The following is a 15,295-nucleotide window of genomic DNA, read 5'->3' as shown; positions in this document are numbered from 1 at the left end:
TCCTCATGCATTTTTAAGCCACGTTCATCACTGACCTTTCTATGGCAGACAGCACCACTCATAAACCAAACAAGTCCTATTTTCCTTCTTAAATTTAGTGGGTGTGGCTAATATTCTGGTGCCCTCTGTAGCCCAGAATTTGCAGTATTTATTTTCATTAGTAAGATCCACCTATTGGGTAAATATTCATAAATTATTCTTGCCTTTTGAAGATGACGCTAATCTTTATGGCATGTCATTGATGTACAATTATATGTTTATGGATGCACCGTGCATCTATTTTATTTCATTGGATTATTATTTATCCCGCCAGTGTAAGAGTGTCAACCGCTTCTTGTTAGTATTTTTTTTTTTTTACATATTTTTGGGGGTTACTTTTGTTTTGTGTGAGTTGTGTCATTGAAATGTTTGTCAATTTTTATAAAAGTATACGTGGAAAATGAATAAAACATGTAAAATAGGAATGTAGTTAGTGTATTTTGACAAAATTAAAACAATGTGAATTTTAGAAAGTTAAGTACACTAGTAAGTTAGATGAAGAATAAAAACATGATTGATGAGAACTTGGTAATTCAGGTCCATGTTGCGTGTGAGTCTATAGCCCTGTCAACCATTGGGCCGGCTGTTGTTGTGGCATTTCACCACAGTATTTCTAATTCATCCGTCCCATAATGATTGTGCTATTTTCATGTCTTTGACAGTTCCTCAGCCAGACCCCAACACACCCAAGCCTGAGGGCCGTCAGATCATCCCGGTGAAAGGAGAGCCTCTGGGAGTGGTCAGTAACTGGCCGCCGGCCCTCCAGGCTGCACTGGCACGCTGGGGTGCCACGCAGGGGAAGAGTCCTGCCCTCACCGCTCTGGACATCACTGGGAAGCCGCTCTACACACTAACCTACGGTGAGGCACTTCAGTGAGTCACGGACAAAGGTTCCTCCTCAGCGGTCATGAACTGCTGTTGGGAATTTTGACTCATGATTTCTGAAGTGACGGTTTGAGTGTTTCTCTCAACGCCTTCTGACCTGCTTCCAGGGAAGCTTTGGAGCCGTAGTGTGAAGCTTGCATTCACACTCCTCAACAGGCTGGGCACCAAAAATGAGCAGATCCTTAAACCTGGGGACAGGGTGAGTCCACCCACAGCTGGACACATGAGGAGTGAACACACCTTTTGTTTTAAGGTCAATTATGGCCAGAGAACATCATGTGTATAATATTGAGTTTTCAATTTTAATCAAAGAAACCCTTGAATCTGGACTGCTACAATTAGCTGAATGCAATGTGTTTCAGTTGAGTTTGCGATGAAAGTCTATGTGACTTTGAGGTTGACATGTGTATGTAGGTGGCGCTGGTGTACCCCAACAGTGACCCTGGGATGTTCTGGGTGGCCTTCTATGGTTGCCTACTGGCAGAAGTCATACCTGTGCCTATAGAAGTGCCACTGTCTCGCAAGGTGAAGAATCATCCCTCACGCTCACGCACACACACTTCAGAGAAACAATGTGTGCTCCTGAGATGAACTTTATGTTTGTTGTGTTTCACAGGATGCAGGTATCAGCCAAGTTGGGTTTCTCCTGGGCAGTTGTGGTGTCGGTCTGGCTCTAACCAGTGAGATTTGTCTGAAGGGGCTTCCCAAGACCCCTACTGGGGAAATAATGCAGTTCAAAGGTCAGCAGTAGTTCCTTGTGTTCCTTATGTACTGTGCTCAATTGTCCATGCGCCGTGTATGATGTGTCTTCAATTCAAAATCATCTGACTGGTGCTCTAACTTTGCCCTTCCAAAGGCTGGCCCAGAATGAAGTGGGTGGTCACAGACACCAAGTACCTGACCAAACCTTCCAAGGACTGGCAGCCGCACATCCCAACAGCCAACACTGACCCCGCATATATAGAGGTATCACAGCGTCTCCTGTTTCCTGGTGACCTCCATTCTTTGCTGATGTGATGGAGGATTTGTATTTCAGTCTGTACAAAGGGCTCTCTGCTAAAATTCATAGAGATTGGGGAAAAAAAAATCCTGACCCACATCTGCCATAGTATTTTCTGACAAACAGGGCTTTAAACTCCCTTTGAGCAAGGAAATGTTGTGACTTGAGAAACTGAGTTAGACTGCATTCTTTTATTATTATTATTATTATTATTATTATCATTTTTGAGCTCTTCATAAGATAAGATTCATATATTAAAATATTGTGAATCTTCATTTTACTGTATATTTTGTAAACTTCAATGCAGATTTACCACACTCACACGAGCATGAGTGAGCAAATATAATGTAACAGAAACAGAAGATTTGAAACTTTTGAAAAATGTATTTTACAGAGCTTTAAAATAAAGTAAATACGTAAGTAAAGTGTGTAATCTGAGAGTATACGTATAGAGTTATGAGATTTTGTTCAATTTCCCCACTGATAAAGGCCATCTAATCTGATTAAATTTTTCCAAAACATGAATTTTGGAAATTGAGATCGAAATGATGGTGCTATTGATCATATTTTTTAATTATAATTTCATTTAACATTATAAGAATGAAATTTTAAAAACAGTGTGTTATGTGTGTGCAGTACAAAGCCAGTAAAGAGGGCACGGTGGTGGGCGTGGCTGTGTCCAAAGTTGCCATGTTGACCCACTGTCAAGCTCTGACTCAGGCCTGCAACTACTGCGAGGGTGAGTGAACCCCCAACCCACCAACGGTTCAAGAGCCGACTCACTTGTAAAAGCTGCTCTGTTGCTCTTCTAGGCGAAACCTTGGTGAATGTTTTGGACTTTAAGAAGGACATGGGCCTGTGGCACGGTGTTCTCACGGTGGGTTTTTATCATACAGCTGAGGAACATTGCTCCTTCCATGTAAAATATGTAACGACCTGATGTTTTCACTGATCAAGCACAGCGTTTGAACCATTGTTACATCACATCAAACACCTCCACGTTGTGAAACTATATTTATATAAGGTGAGGAGGCAGACCCATTTCTGAAGACAATTTCTCTCAGCCGCTGCCGTCTGTGTTGACTGCACAAGCGACAAATCTCATTTCCATTTAAGCATTTCTGATGCAAAGATGAGTCACCGGGTGCAGTTCCTGTCTCAATCGTGGTTCTGCTTTTCTTCAATTAAAAACCCAAATGTTACACCCACAGTTCTTTTATTCAGGGCGCACAACAAAGCCGAAATTGGCGTGTGAAGATTTTGCTGACACGACTGTCCAGCTCTGCAGGAAGCAGCAGTGCAGACACCATGTTGATGTTTGTTGGTTTGCAGGCTGTGATGAACAGGATCCACACCATCAGCGTGCCCTATGCTGTAATGAAAGCCTGCCCGCTCTCCTGGGTTCAGAGGGTCCACATCCATAAAGGTTCGTAGCAAAACTGACTCACAATCACATCAATAGATCAGTCCAGACCGATCCTTTCAAATATGGTTGCGCAGCTCGCGTGGCTCTGGTGAAGTGTCGGGACTTACACTGGGCCATGATGGCTCACCGGGACCAAAGAGACACCAGCTTGGCTTCGCTGCGCATGCTGATTGTTGCTGATGGTGCAAATCCCTGTGAGTATTGTCCTCAGAAGTTGAGTTGAAACTATTTTTTATTCTGCTTTTATAACTGGTTTTCTTTGTGTTCAGGGTCGGTGTCTTCCTGTGATGCTTTCCTGAACGTGTTCCAGTCTCATGGGCTCAAACCTGAGGTGATTTGCCCCTGTGCGACGTCACCGGAGGCAATGACAGTGGCCATTCGCAGGTAAATAAGATTTCATTGTGTTGATGGAAAACAAAACTGCATCCCTAAAACTGTATTCCCGGGTCATAGCGTCAGTCATTCATCTGGAAGGGTTGCTAGGAGTCCAGAGGTAGAGCTTGTGTTTGATACAGTGCGTTTCTGAATAGACCGGGATTGCCAGGCGCACCGCTGCCTGCCCGTGCCATCCTTTCCCTGGGAGGTCTGAGCCACGGAGTCATCCGAGTCAACACCGAGGACAAGAACTCAGCTCTCACCGTGCAAGATGTGGGCCATGTCATGCCTGGAGGTGAGTGGAAAAAGCAGCTGATTGATTTGTGCTGACAGGTCATCAGACAAGCAGCATCTCCAGTTAATCCTTTAATGTTTGTTTAGGATAGCAAAGTTGTTTTTTACACAGCCGCATACGTTAGCGTGGACGCTCCGTGCTGCAGTGTGGTTTACCTTCACATGAAGAAACATGTTGTCCAGGGTCTCAATATGTTCAAAGTTAGAGACGAACTTGGAGCGTAAAAAGCCTTTGCTTTGTTTGGAGCACTTGTCATTTTAATCAGGCCAATCTGTAACAACTGTTCCTTCTGTCACAAAACAGAAACATTTTTAAACTGTAATGAAACTATTAACTCAATTATTCAAGGACTACAATAGCGACTGAATGTCTCGCGCTGATATAAACAATGTTTTGGTTGTAGTGCTCTCTTGTATGCTCATTTAAGGGTAAAAGTCAGATTTAAGATTGAAATAGTTTGGGATTTGAATTGTCAGTTGTCATTGCGTTCGTGTCAACTTAAAGAAATGGCATGCCAAAATAAGAAAGGGATATTTGATGCATTTGTGTCACTGAACGTATAGTCCACTAGGGGGCGCCCAATAAGTCGATGTAAAGCTACTGGTACGTCGCTTACTTCATGTAGATTGTGAAGCAGGAAAACAGACTTAGAATACTAGCCTTTTGTTTCTCACAACTTTGATGTTGGATGGTGGTTGAATGCTGGAAAAACGCCCGGCAGGTTTAGGGCGAATATTAGACTGAAGAATGTTGATTTAAAAATTTGAAATACCAATTAACGAAGACAGAAATGACTCAGTTGTGGTCATGTATAAAGGTCATGCTTATGGCTGGCCCTCACATCACACACAAGGCAGCAAAATATTGACATGTTCATATTGCTTTAAATATTGAGGTCATCCATTTGAATCAAAGCAATTGAAATCAGCGTCCAAACGTGAAATGGCAATGTGTAACATCTATATTTATTAACTGAAACATGAATTTAAAACCTCATGCAAGGCATTTGAACTTTCTTTTCATCTCTTGGAGGAAAAAAAAACACAATATACCGACCGTCATTTGAAAACACATTATGCAACACTCGTGATTGTTCCGTATTCTGCTGAGTCTATATTTAAATGCAGCTGCTCTCGAGCTTTGCTTTTTGTCCTGAATATTCTCTGGCCCCAGCTCAGTTGCCCTCTTCGTCCACCTAGTGGTAGCATGTGCCATTACACTTTGATTTTTGTTTAGTTTGCTAAACCTGATGTCCGTTTGAGTCAAGGTTGCCAGTGGGAAAGGACAAACGATATTAGCAAAAGTGACTTTTGATAAGTGATGGAGACGATGTTTGTCATGGGTTTTACTTTAGATTAGACTACTATAACAGCATCTGTGACACAGGCGTGTTACATGGTTTAAGTGAAAGTGACTTTTTCTTACCGTAAATATTTATCCTTTCTCATGCACTCGTCTTAAGAGAGAGACTTAACATTTGTCCATTTCAGTCCACCGTAGATCAAGCTACTCCTGCTACCTGTTCAGGCTGATGAAGCTGAAATAAACAAGGAGTATGTTTCTGTTATTACACGTGATCGTCTGTGGGAGCGTGCACGCCATAGCTCTGCTTTGCTTTCTATCTCTGTCTCTCTGGTGAAGCCTTGATCTACATATTTCAGATGCGTGTGGATGATGCATTCAGGAGCCTCTGAATTTTCTATACTACTGAATATAAGTGCTGTTAGGATGGATTTTGTGCGTGTTAGGGTCATAGCAACCCTTGGAAAAAAATGACGCCTGTACAATTTACAGCTCTGATGTGCATTGTCAAACCGGACGGTCCTCCTCAGCTGTGTAAGACAGACGAGATCGGAGAGATCATCATCAACTCTCGGGCAGGAGGAACCATGTACTACGGCCTCCCCGGTGTCACCAAAAACACATTTGAGGTAAGTATTTAAAAACACATTGTATATATATTCTTTAAGTATGTGAAGTTGAAAGATAATGGCTGAACCAAATAGGCGTTATTGTTCTCCTTCTTAATCCCATTCACCCACTTATATGAAGTGTTTTATGGTATCTTAATTTTTGGATCTATTATTAACGTGTTATCAGGGTGGAGAACAGACACAAAGAATGTCACTATCTCGTCTTCATTTTAGGTGATTCCAGTTAACTCTAATGGCGTTCCCATTGGGGAAATTCCATTTGTGCGGTCGGGGCTCCTGGGATTTGTCGGCCCCGTGAGTAGTTGTTCTGGTTCATCGCAGTTCACCAACTGTGTCCCGGAATATTCTCAACTTGCTGTGTGTCCTTCACAGGGCAGCCTGATCTTTGTAGTGGGGAAGATCGAGGGTCTGCTGCTAGTGAGTGGGCGGAGACACAACGCGGATGACCTGGTGGCAACCGCCCTTGCTGTGGAGCCGGTGAAGACAGTGTATCGTGGAAGGTGAGATACTCACGATAACATGACGCGTAATCTGTCCTCTGCTAAGATTCCTGTTTTGTGTGACACAGGAATACTTGCAATACAGCTACAAAATGTAAATTGACCTTGGCATCACTGAATATAAAACACAAGGTGTTTCTATGGCTGTGCAGGATTGCTGTGTTCTCAGTCACGGTCTTCTACGATGAGCGAGTAGTTATCGTGGCCGAGCAGCGACCGGACGCCAGTGAAGAGGACAGTTTCCAGTGGATGAGTCGAGTTCTGCAGGTAATCTTTCTGGGTCGTGCACTGACTGTTGCCTGCCTGGAGAAAAAGACAACGTATGAATAAAATATAAAAGTATTTTTATCAACTCTAAAAAAATCTCATCATTTTAGGTGATGTTTTATAACAGGAAATCAATGTCTTTAGCATTAAATAAACACCATCATCATAATATATGAGGCAATTTAATTTAAGATTAAATGAAATGTAGCAATAATAATAAAAACTAGGGATTTTGTTATTTCCAATGCACATCCATTTTCTTCGTTTCTTAAGGTTTACTTAGTATATTTTCAATATAAAGTCCACAGAGTCTTGAATCATCTTCTACTGGCGTTTTGCGCCTCCGACTTTACTTGGGACCATTACTGCCACCCAGGTCACATTGTGAACTGCACTTTCGATTGTTTTTTTCTTTTTGTGTGTGTCATTATGAAACAATAATAGCCAAAGTGTGTGTGCTTTTTCCAGGCCATTGACAGCATCCACCAAGTCGGCCTCTACTGCCTCGCCCTGGTGCCAGCCAACACTCTACCCAAAACTCCGCTGGGCGGCATCCACATCTCTGACACTAAACAGTACTTCCTAGACGGAAACATTCACCCCTGCAACATCTTGATGTGTCCTCACACATGCGTCACCAACCTGCCCAAACCACGGCAGAAACAGCCGGGTGAGTGTTTACATCCTACATTTGAAGTTCCCACGTTTGCATAAAAAGATGCTGTGAATTGTTGTTGGACCGAGGCTTGAACTGAAGGATTCTGTCATAGATATTTGGAGTGACTTATGAAATGTATCGAGAAGAAGTAGAAAAGTGGAAATGTCTGCTCAGGATCACAACTTGATTCACCTTCTTGTCTTCTCTGTCAGTCGGTGTTGGTCCTGCCTCAGTGATGGTTGGGAACCTTGTGGCTGGGAAGAGGATTGCACAGGCAGCAGGGAGAGAGCTGGGCATGATTGAGGATCAGGATCTTGTACGGAAGGTAATTCTAGACTCCTGCTCACCTCAGATGACCTGCCGGCATGTGCACAGACGCTAACTGGAACTAACACAATGAGCAGTGTTGCTAAGAATGTGTGGTGTAAGGATCTCTCTGAGTCAGAGCTGACACTTTCCCAGGTGTTAAAAAAATCTGGACTCTTGTCTTTCTCTGCTCTTGTCTCTCCCTGGATGTAGCTCTGTATGTGGCCCACTGTGATGGTAAGATCCATGGCCCTCCACTCTTCCCCTGCCCGCGCTTCAGTGTGTCACGCTGTATCGTGATTTCGTTTCTTGGCTGCAGGAATGTGCACGTTTATTATTCATTTGGAAATGAAAAAGCACTTTCTGCAGCTTTTTCTTATCTCAAGCAAATTCCTTTTTTTCCCATCCCAATCGATGATTCATCGTTCTCTTGTGTTTATAAGGCTTAGCTGCCTCGTGGTTAGCCTTATCATGATGCTGTTTTGCACTGCTTTGTGTTAATGGATACAGCGAGAGAATCCAGCGGCAGCATGAACCCCTGAAAATCTGTCAGTGGAAAGAATACTCTCTCTTTCTTTCAGCACCAGTACTTGTCGGAAGCTCTGCAGTGGAGAGCGCAGTCAGACCCGGACCACGTCCTCTATGTTCTCCTTAATGCCAAGGTAACTTTGAATGCTATATTTGAAAACCTGTGTTTCTTTTTACACTCTGTCCGTCCATTTGTTAGGGTGTGGCTGTGTGCACGGCGACGTGCGTCCAGCTTCACAAGAGGGCGGAGAAGATCGCTGCAGCGCTGACAGAGAAAGGCAGCATCAATACCGGCGAGAATGTTGTGCTGCTGTATCCACCTGGTAGGTCAAAGGTTTGCAGCCTGCATTGATATGTTATATAACTTTCATAGCTATCGTGCCGACAGTCTGGTCTGCACAATGTATATAATTTAGATAAACACTAATATTTTGAAAGTTGTTATAATGTAATCTTGCTAGTTTTAATGTTGAATGTTTCCCCCCCATTTGGTTTCCCTTTCTGTTAAGTGTGACAGCTGTTTAACTTTTTGTTTTGCATTTTCTTCTTTTAAAATTCAAGTAATACTTTAAAGTTGAATATATTTTGAAATGGTTTATGTTGATTTAAAAGGTATGGTTAGATTCAGTTTTCTTCTTTACTTTAATAGATGTGAAATTTTGAATGACAGCATAAAACTTCAATCAACATTCTAACCTGTGGCAGCTGGTGGAAAGAATTCTAGGGGGTGCTGAGCCAGATTCACATTCAAAACATCTCAATAGAAATAATTTAACGCGAACAGCGGCTCAAATGTACCTATTCCTTCTTACAGAGTTTCATATCATACTGAAATCATGTGTTAATGAGTGTCTGAAACGGTAAAATCTCCAGCTATAAATTGATATTAAATGTGACATGTTGAAATTTGGTGAACGCTCACAGTCAGATTGCAGTCAGTCACACTGAAGTTTGAAGATATTTTGTCACGTTTGGCACGTGTTGCCTGAAACAAAGAATATAGGCATTGAAAACGGAATATTGGCTGAAACATTTTTGTAATGAGGTAGAAACCTAGAATGGTATTAAAATTAAAAATAGGAATATATTTCTATATTTATTTTTTCAGCTAATATTATTTTTTTCAATGCCTATATTGTTTTTTTCAGCCAATATTTCAATGCCAATATAAGCTGTCCCATAGAAGAGTAGCTACTGCACAAGCTGAGCTTTGATGACAACAGTGAATAGTTCTGGGCCCTGAAGCGGAAATACGTCACAGATTGCAACACACTGATGAGCGGAGCAGCATGTCGTCCATATAATATATATCTTGATTCTATAAAAGTTCGAACGCATTGTTCGGGATATTATTTTCACTTTTAAATATATTTATTTATTCATTTTCTACTGGCTTTGACGTACTTTGGCGCCCTCTACTGACTGGACTGATTTTTTTTTTTTTAATCCAACAGAGTTTCAACAGACCTTCTTTGAAGTGAAAAATAACTACATCTTCGCAATATCGTCATCTCCACCTTGTAAACTAATTTGCATCCAGAGGTGTGAGATTCATATGTCCTTACCTGGGATTTAAATGCACCTTAGTATATATATATATATATATATATATATATATATATATATAGCACTCTAATATGGCTACGGCAGGCTTGAACTTTAACAGTTAACAATTGACAAATATGTGTGACATGCCCTGGAACTTCACAGGTATCGATTTAGTCGCTGCCTTCTACGGATGCCTGTACGCCGGCTGCGTCCCAGTGAACGTCAGACCTCCACACCCTCAGAACCTGGCGGCTACGCTGCCTACGGTCCGCATGATCATTGATGTAAGTACCTTCTCACTGTTTCTTTGTCAGGCCAGTCGAGCACTTGGGAAATCAACAGCTGCAAATCTAATCTCAAACAATTACTGTTTTATCTTCTTCAAGAAAGATGAGTTGATCTCGCTGTTGCTGAGACCAAATCACAGTGAGCATCTAGTTCTCTTCAGATGAGTCACACTTTTGTCTTGTGTCTGCAGGTCAGCAAAGCGGCCTGCATCCTCACTACTCAGAACCTGATGCGGATTCTGCGCTCCAAAGAGGCCGCTGCTTCTGTCAACATCAAAACCTGGCCAACAATCATCGACACAGGTGACCAAAGTGCTTAAGAATGTGTCCCACGTATGGAGCAGAGCACCGGATGGAATGACTGTCTCCACCATCTGTCTGTGAAATGTATTCTCCCTGATCAGATGCAAAAATGTATTATCTCAGTCAAGAAAAATAACTTTTTTTGAGTAATTTTGTCCCTTTGAGGGAGCAAAAGAATGTTGACAGGGTTTAGACTGGAATTTTAACTGGAGTTTGGTGCAGAGAAAAAGGCTTACAATGACATGTGCCAGTTGAATTGTAAATATTGTAATCTTCAATTACCAGTTAATGTTTCAAGCTTGGTGCAAAAATGGTTTCTAGTGTCTCAAATATGTGATATTTATCTAGTTTAAACAATAATAATTTACTCATACTTGAAGTTTTGTCAAGCTTTGCCCTTGTTTTTACTGAACTTGTTTGTGTGTCAAACTGTTGTCTCTATGCTGGGCTTCGTTGGTGCAAACATGAGCTTGACTACAATAAGATATGATGAAATATGACGAAGTATAACTGGATTACTCGGCATCTGTGTTGTACTGAAGCATTATTTTTACCTTGACACTCTGCTTTCTTCCCACCTCTGCTGTTGCTTGGTTTGGTTTGCAAGTCTTCTGTGACTTTTGTTATTGTTGCCAGATCGACGCCCTAGTGTAACCTAAAATATCTGTGCGTGCAGATGACCTCCCTCGCCGTCGGCCTCCTCAGATCTACAAGCCGCCCACAGCAGAGATGATTGCCTATCTGGACTTCAGTGTGTCCACCACAGGGATGCTGACTGGGGTCAAGGTCAGAGAGGATTGGATTTGGCTTAATTCGCACAAGTTGTTTTGACATAGAAATCTCCATGTCAGAGCCTGGTTCTATGGTTTGAATCTAGTCACATCATGGAGGGCTGAACCCACAAATGAGCTTTTGTATTGTAGTATTGTCACAGGTGTCACAGGATTCTTGCCTAGTAGAGGGGGTGTCTCTGATCAGGGGCAGTGACTTGTCGGATTACAGCAACCGGGGACACAAAAGCAGAGTGCATTGAACATCCTTAACCTCCTCCTTAAGGTCCTACCTTAAAAGGCCAGGTTGTACTCGACTGACATTCGAGTCAGTTACCTGTGCAGGGAATTTCCTAGCGTACAGTGCCAGGGGTTCTTAACCTTCTTGATCTGAGGCCCCACCTTTTCCAGAACAAACGGGTCCGGGGCCCATTCAAGGAATAGAACTGATTCATTACTGTGATTACTGATTTATTATTTCAGAATTACTGATTTCATTTGTGTTCAATAACCATACATGTGAAATGACATGAAACCATGTGATCCGTGCCAAGATATTGAAAAGTCCAACCAGCAGCAGAACCAGGTGCAAGTCATGTTCATCAAAGTTACTAAAAATAGAAAAAAAACTAGCATTGATGAAAACTGTACACCATGAATAATAAAATAAATAAATAAAATAAATATAATAAAACGTCTAAATATCATAAAATACTTTCTTTTTCATAAACTGTAAAGAAGATAATTAAAGTGTAAATGAAAGTATCGCAATAAAATGTTATAATTAATATTAAAAACTGCTCCAACAGGTCAACGGTTTTTACTGTAGGGGGAAGCATCACTTTCTTTATCTTTTTTTATTTTCAAGAACCTCTTCGTAGTTGGTAACTATCACAATTTTACAGCTGTCAAGTCAATTCAGTGACGCACTACTGCCACGGTATGTGGCACGTGTATTAAAACTGAGCATCTCACGGCCCAGAGGTGTTATAGCAAAATTCTCTAGCGGACCTCTAGAGGGCGCTCGCCGCCCAACCATGGTCCTCAGCCTTATGGTTAAGCATCACTGCTCTATGCTGTTAGAGCAGGTGAATCATGAACACACATTTATCTGCTACACGCCTGTAAGAAATGAAGTTATCAGCTTTAAACCAGTTTACTATCACAACTTCAGTTTCAGTTCCTTCCGATTTTCAGCATAGAAAGGAAAAAGTCTCTTTTTATTCATTATCAAATGTGTATATTATGTGAGTCATAAAAAGTGATTTGTGTTTGTCAGATCTCTCATGCAGCGGTCAGCGCTCTCTGCAGATCCATTAAGCTGCAGTGCGAGCTCTACTCTTCTCGCCAAATAGCCATCTGTCTGGATCCGTACTGCGGTCTGGGCTTCGTCTTGTGGTGCCTCGCCAGGTTTGCCATCTTGATAATATTTGCTAGATGAGTCTATATTGTGCCAGTGGATGACCACGCTCTGTGTTGGGCAGCGTTTACTCAGGTCACCAGTCCGTCCTTATTCCTCCGTTCGAGTTGGAAAGCTGCCTGTCTCTGTGGCTGAGCACACTCAGTCAGTACCGCATCAGAGACACCTTCTGCTCCTACTCCGTCATGGAGTTTTGCACTAAAGGGCTGGGAACACAGACAGAACTCCTCAAGGTTTGGACTGTCCACGGCAGAATGTAACAGCACCTCCTTCAACCCCTGCTGTGTGTGTGTGTGTGTGTGTTTCAGGCCCGGGGTGTGAACCTGTCATGTGTGCGCAGTTGTGTGGTGATTGCAGAAGAGCGCCCTCGTCTGGCCCTCACGCACTCCTTCTCCAAGCTGTTTAAAGACTTGGGCTTGTCATCCAGAGCTGTCAGCACGGCCTTTGGCTCCAGAGTGAACCTGGCCATCTGTCTGCAGGTACAGTGTCCACGAGCGGCCATATGATACTCATGGTTACTTGAATCCACATTGAAATCACAATTATTGATTGCTATTATTCATGATGTGAGGGAACCTTGCCATAGTTTTACTGTAAGATAATGTGTGGACAGCTTTCACTGTAAAATGAAACTGAAATATGAGTAGATTATTATTTAAAACATAAACCTTTGTTGTAGAGCACAAAAGAAAACTCAGCATTCTATTGCTTTCTTTCTATATTGTTTCTTTGTATTATTCTTTTTGTCTTTTTGTTTTATTTTGTTCTTCTTGATGTTTTCCTCCACATTATTATTCTTCGTCTTATCATCTTGTGCAGATTCTTCTATCTAAAATGCTGTTAGCTGATAAGAAAAGCAAGGCAGAACTTACGAAATGTTCCTCTACCAGAGTGTTTGATGAAATACGGCTGAAGAAAACAACATTTTGTGTTTTTAACTGTTGCCATAGTTAGCAGTCTCTAATACAAAACTGTTGAAGCACAAAGAAGAGGCTCTTCGTCTCTTCGTATTCTGTAAACAGTATCGCCACGATGAAAAGTGACATCATGGCTGCCAAAAATAACTGAAGTGCAAACACAGGCTGTTGAATCCTGTGCTGACAGGTTCTTGTATGTTGCAGGGCACGACTGGTCCTGATCCCTGCACAGTCTATGTGGACATGAAGTCTCTCCGCCATGACAGGTACGTTTACACACACACACACACACACATATATATGTCACATATAAAAGCACAAAGTAAAAGTAGGCATGTAGTAAATGCTACTCAGATTTATTAAAGCAGCAATGTGTAGTTTTAGAATATTAGCTTTGTTTATGAGGACAGCGAAAAATGTAATCACAGATGGTAATATACACAACACTGTCCAGCTGATACTTGCAAAGGCAACTCTAGAAGCATCTATCATTCAACATCAGTGATCGAACCAGCGAGAGGCAGAAGCGGCTCCAAGATCGACGGACCCAGATTATAAAACTTTAAATTGACTGCACGTTTCTGAGTGAAGCAAATGGGAAAGTTTTGACATTTATACTGAATTGTCAACAACAAACCACTATCTTTTGGTTATGAGAAATAAATCTGTAAGATGCAACATCATCAGGGTCAGTCACCTTCACATGCCCAGCTGGAATGCACTACTTGAGCAGCGGACATCGGTCATTGTGTTGTTTCTTACGGGATTCTTCTGTGAAAACACGTTGAAAACCTTCATGTTCAACTCCACCTACATGATGTGTTATGAGCTATGCGTTTGTTTCAATGTTTCCACTTCGTTTAAATACGTTTGATCACATGACGGTACATTTCCAATGAGTGATCATTTTCCTGATGGCCTGGCGGCTCTCATCTAAGCCGTGGTGGCGCACCACCTTCGTTTACAGCACTGTAGAATAATAAAGACTATGTCTAGCTTTATTACATCATGACTCATCGTGTTTCAATAAGGAGCAAACAGCAATCAGTGCGTGAGCATCACAACGTCCTTTCACACTTTTATTTCGAGTTGACTGTGGACACAGACGTCAGAGTTAGAAACTATTCTTCTTCAATCAGTTCCAGAACAATTGCCAGGAATGATGAAATGTGGCGCTGGTCGCGTCTCACACCAGCTCTGAGTAGGTCTACAGAACAGAGGACTCTACGGCAGCAGCTACACATAGAACATGAGATATAACATGTTCCACTTGTCCAAACCAGATGGACCATAAACACTGCAAATGACAGTGAACTGACTATAATGATAGTCAATAATGCCTGAGACTGACACAAACATGACTAGCGCGGCTATTAGCATCGTGGCTAATCCGTTTGGCCAGCTATATGTTCACCGTACGCTTCGACAGTTCAATTGGACAAACAGCAGACAAACATCCACATATTGCCAGGCTGTAAATGCACCTCCTATATCAGAGGTGGGCAATTAAATTTCCTAAAGAGCCACATTAGAAACTGCAACTGTTGTGAGGGGCCATCACCAAAAGAAAGACATTGATGACTACAAAACATGACGGCAAAACATCCTAAATATATACTTAAATAACAAGGACAAAATTAACCTAAAAAGATTAAATGTAAGTAAGGATATTAAGCAGTTTAAATATGCCCTGAAACATATTCAAATATTTCATTTTATACGCAGCTGAATATAAATCAACATAATTATGGACCAGATGTTCAAGATAAAAAGGCAGTTTCTTTCAAAATATATTTTCAATATTCCTCCAATGTATTTTAAGGAACAAGAAAAACAC

At 41.7% G+C, this 15,295-nt stretch overlaps 1 protein-coding gene across 4 annotated transcripts in view; it reads left to right on the top strand.

The window, feature by feature from the left end:
* Positions 1–15,295, top strand: part of LOC128760234 (disco-interacting protein 2 homolog B-A-like) — a 45,013-nt gene that overhangs the window by 24,730 nt on the left and 4,988 nt on the right. For 2 of the 4 annotated variants that reach the window (XM_053867426.1, XM_053867424.1), the window contains 27 exons: positions 702–899; positions 1,032–1,123; positions 1,339–1,449; positions 1,541–1,664; positions 1,781–1,890; positions 2,561–2,663; positions 2,737–2,801; positions 3,257–3,350; positions 3,425–3,544; positions 3,620–3,734; positions 3,881–4,020; positions 5,815–5,951; positions 6,168–6,248; positions 6,327–6,454; positions 6,607–6,721; positions 7,190–7,391; positions 7,592–7,704; positions 7,899–7,922; positions 8,267–8,347; positions 8,413–8,536; positions 9,924–10,045; positions 10,240–10,351; positions 11,028–11,137; positions 12,401–12,531; positions 12,606–12,774; positions 12,850–13,020; positions 13,663–13,724. In XM_053867426.1, the coding sequence (XP_053723401.1) occupies positions 702–899; positions 1,032–1,123; positions 1,339–1,449; positions 1,541–1,664; positions 1,781–1,890; positions 2,561–2,663; positions 2,737–2,801; positions 3,257–3,350; positions 3,425–3,544; positions 3,620–3,734; positions 3,881–4,020; positions 5,815–5,951; positions 6,168–6,248; positions 6,327–6,454; positions 6,607–6,721; positions 7,190–7,391; positions 7,592–7,704; positions 7,899–7,922; positions 8,267–8,347; positions 8,413–8,536; positions 9,924–10,045; positions 10,240–10,351; positions 11,028–11,137; positions 12,401–12,531; positions 12,606–12,774; positions 12,850–13,020; positions 13,663–13,724 (3,154 nt within the window). The remainder of the gene's footprint in view (positions 1–701; positions 900–1,031; positions 1,124–1,338; positions 1,450–1,540; positions 1,665–1,780; positions 1,891–2,560; positions 2,664–2,736; positions 2,802–3,256; positions 3,351–3,424; positions 3,545–3,619; positions 3,735–3,880; positions 4,021–5,814; positions 5,952–6,167; positions 6,249–6,326; positions 6,455–6,606; positions 6,722–7,189; positions 7,392–7,591; positions 7,705–7,898; positions 7,923–8,266; positions 8,348–8,412; positions 8,537–9,923; positions 10,046–10,239; positions 10,352–11,027; positions 11,138–12,400; positions 12,532–12,605; positions 12,775–12,849; positions 13,021–13,662; positions 13,725–15,295) is intronic. The other 2 variants (XM_053867428.1, XM_053867427.1) reach the window with 1 other exon arrangement.

The sequence above is a fragment of the Synchiropus splendidus genome, chromosome 6 (genome assembly GCF_027744825.2).
Source record: "Synchiropus splendidus isolate RoL2022-P1 chromosome 6, RoL_Sspl_1.0, whole genome shotgun sequence".
Taxonomy (NCBI): domain Eukaryota; kingdom Metazoa; phylum Chordata; class Actinopteri; order Syngnathiformes; family Callionymidae; genus Synchiropus; species Synchiropus splendidus.
The sequence above is the reverse complement of the archived record's forward strand: the minus strand, read 5'-3'. Positions and strand labels throughout refer to the sequence as shown.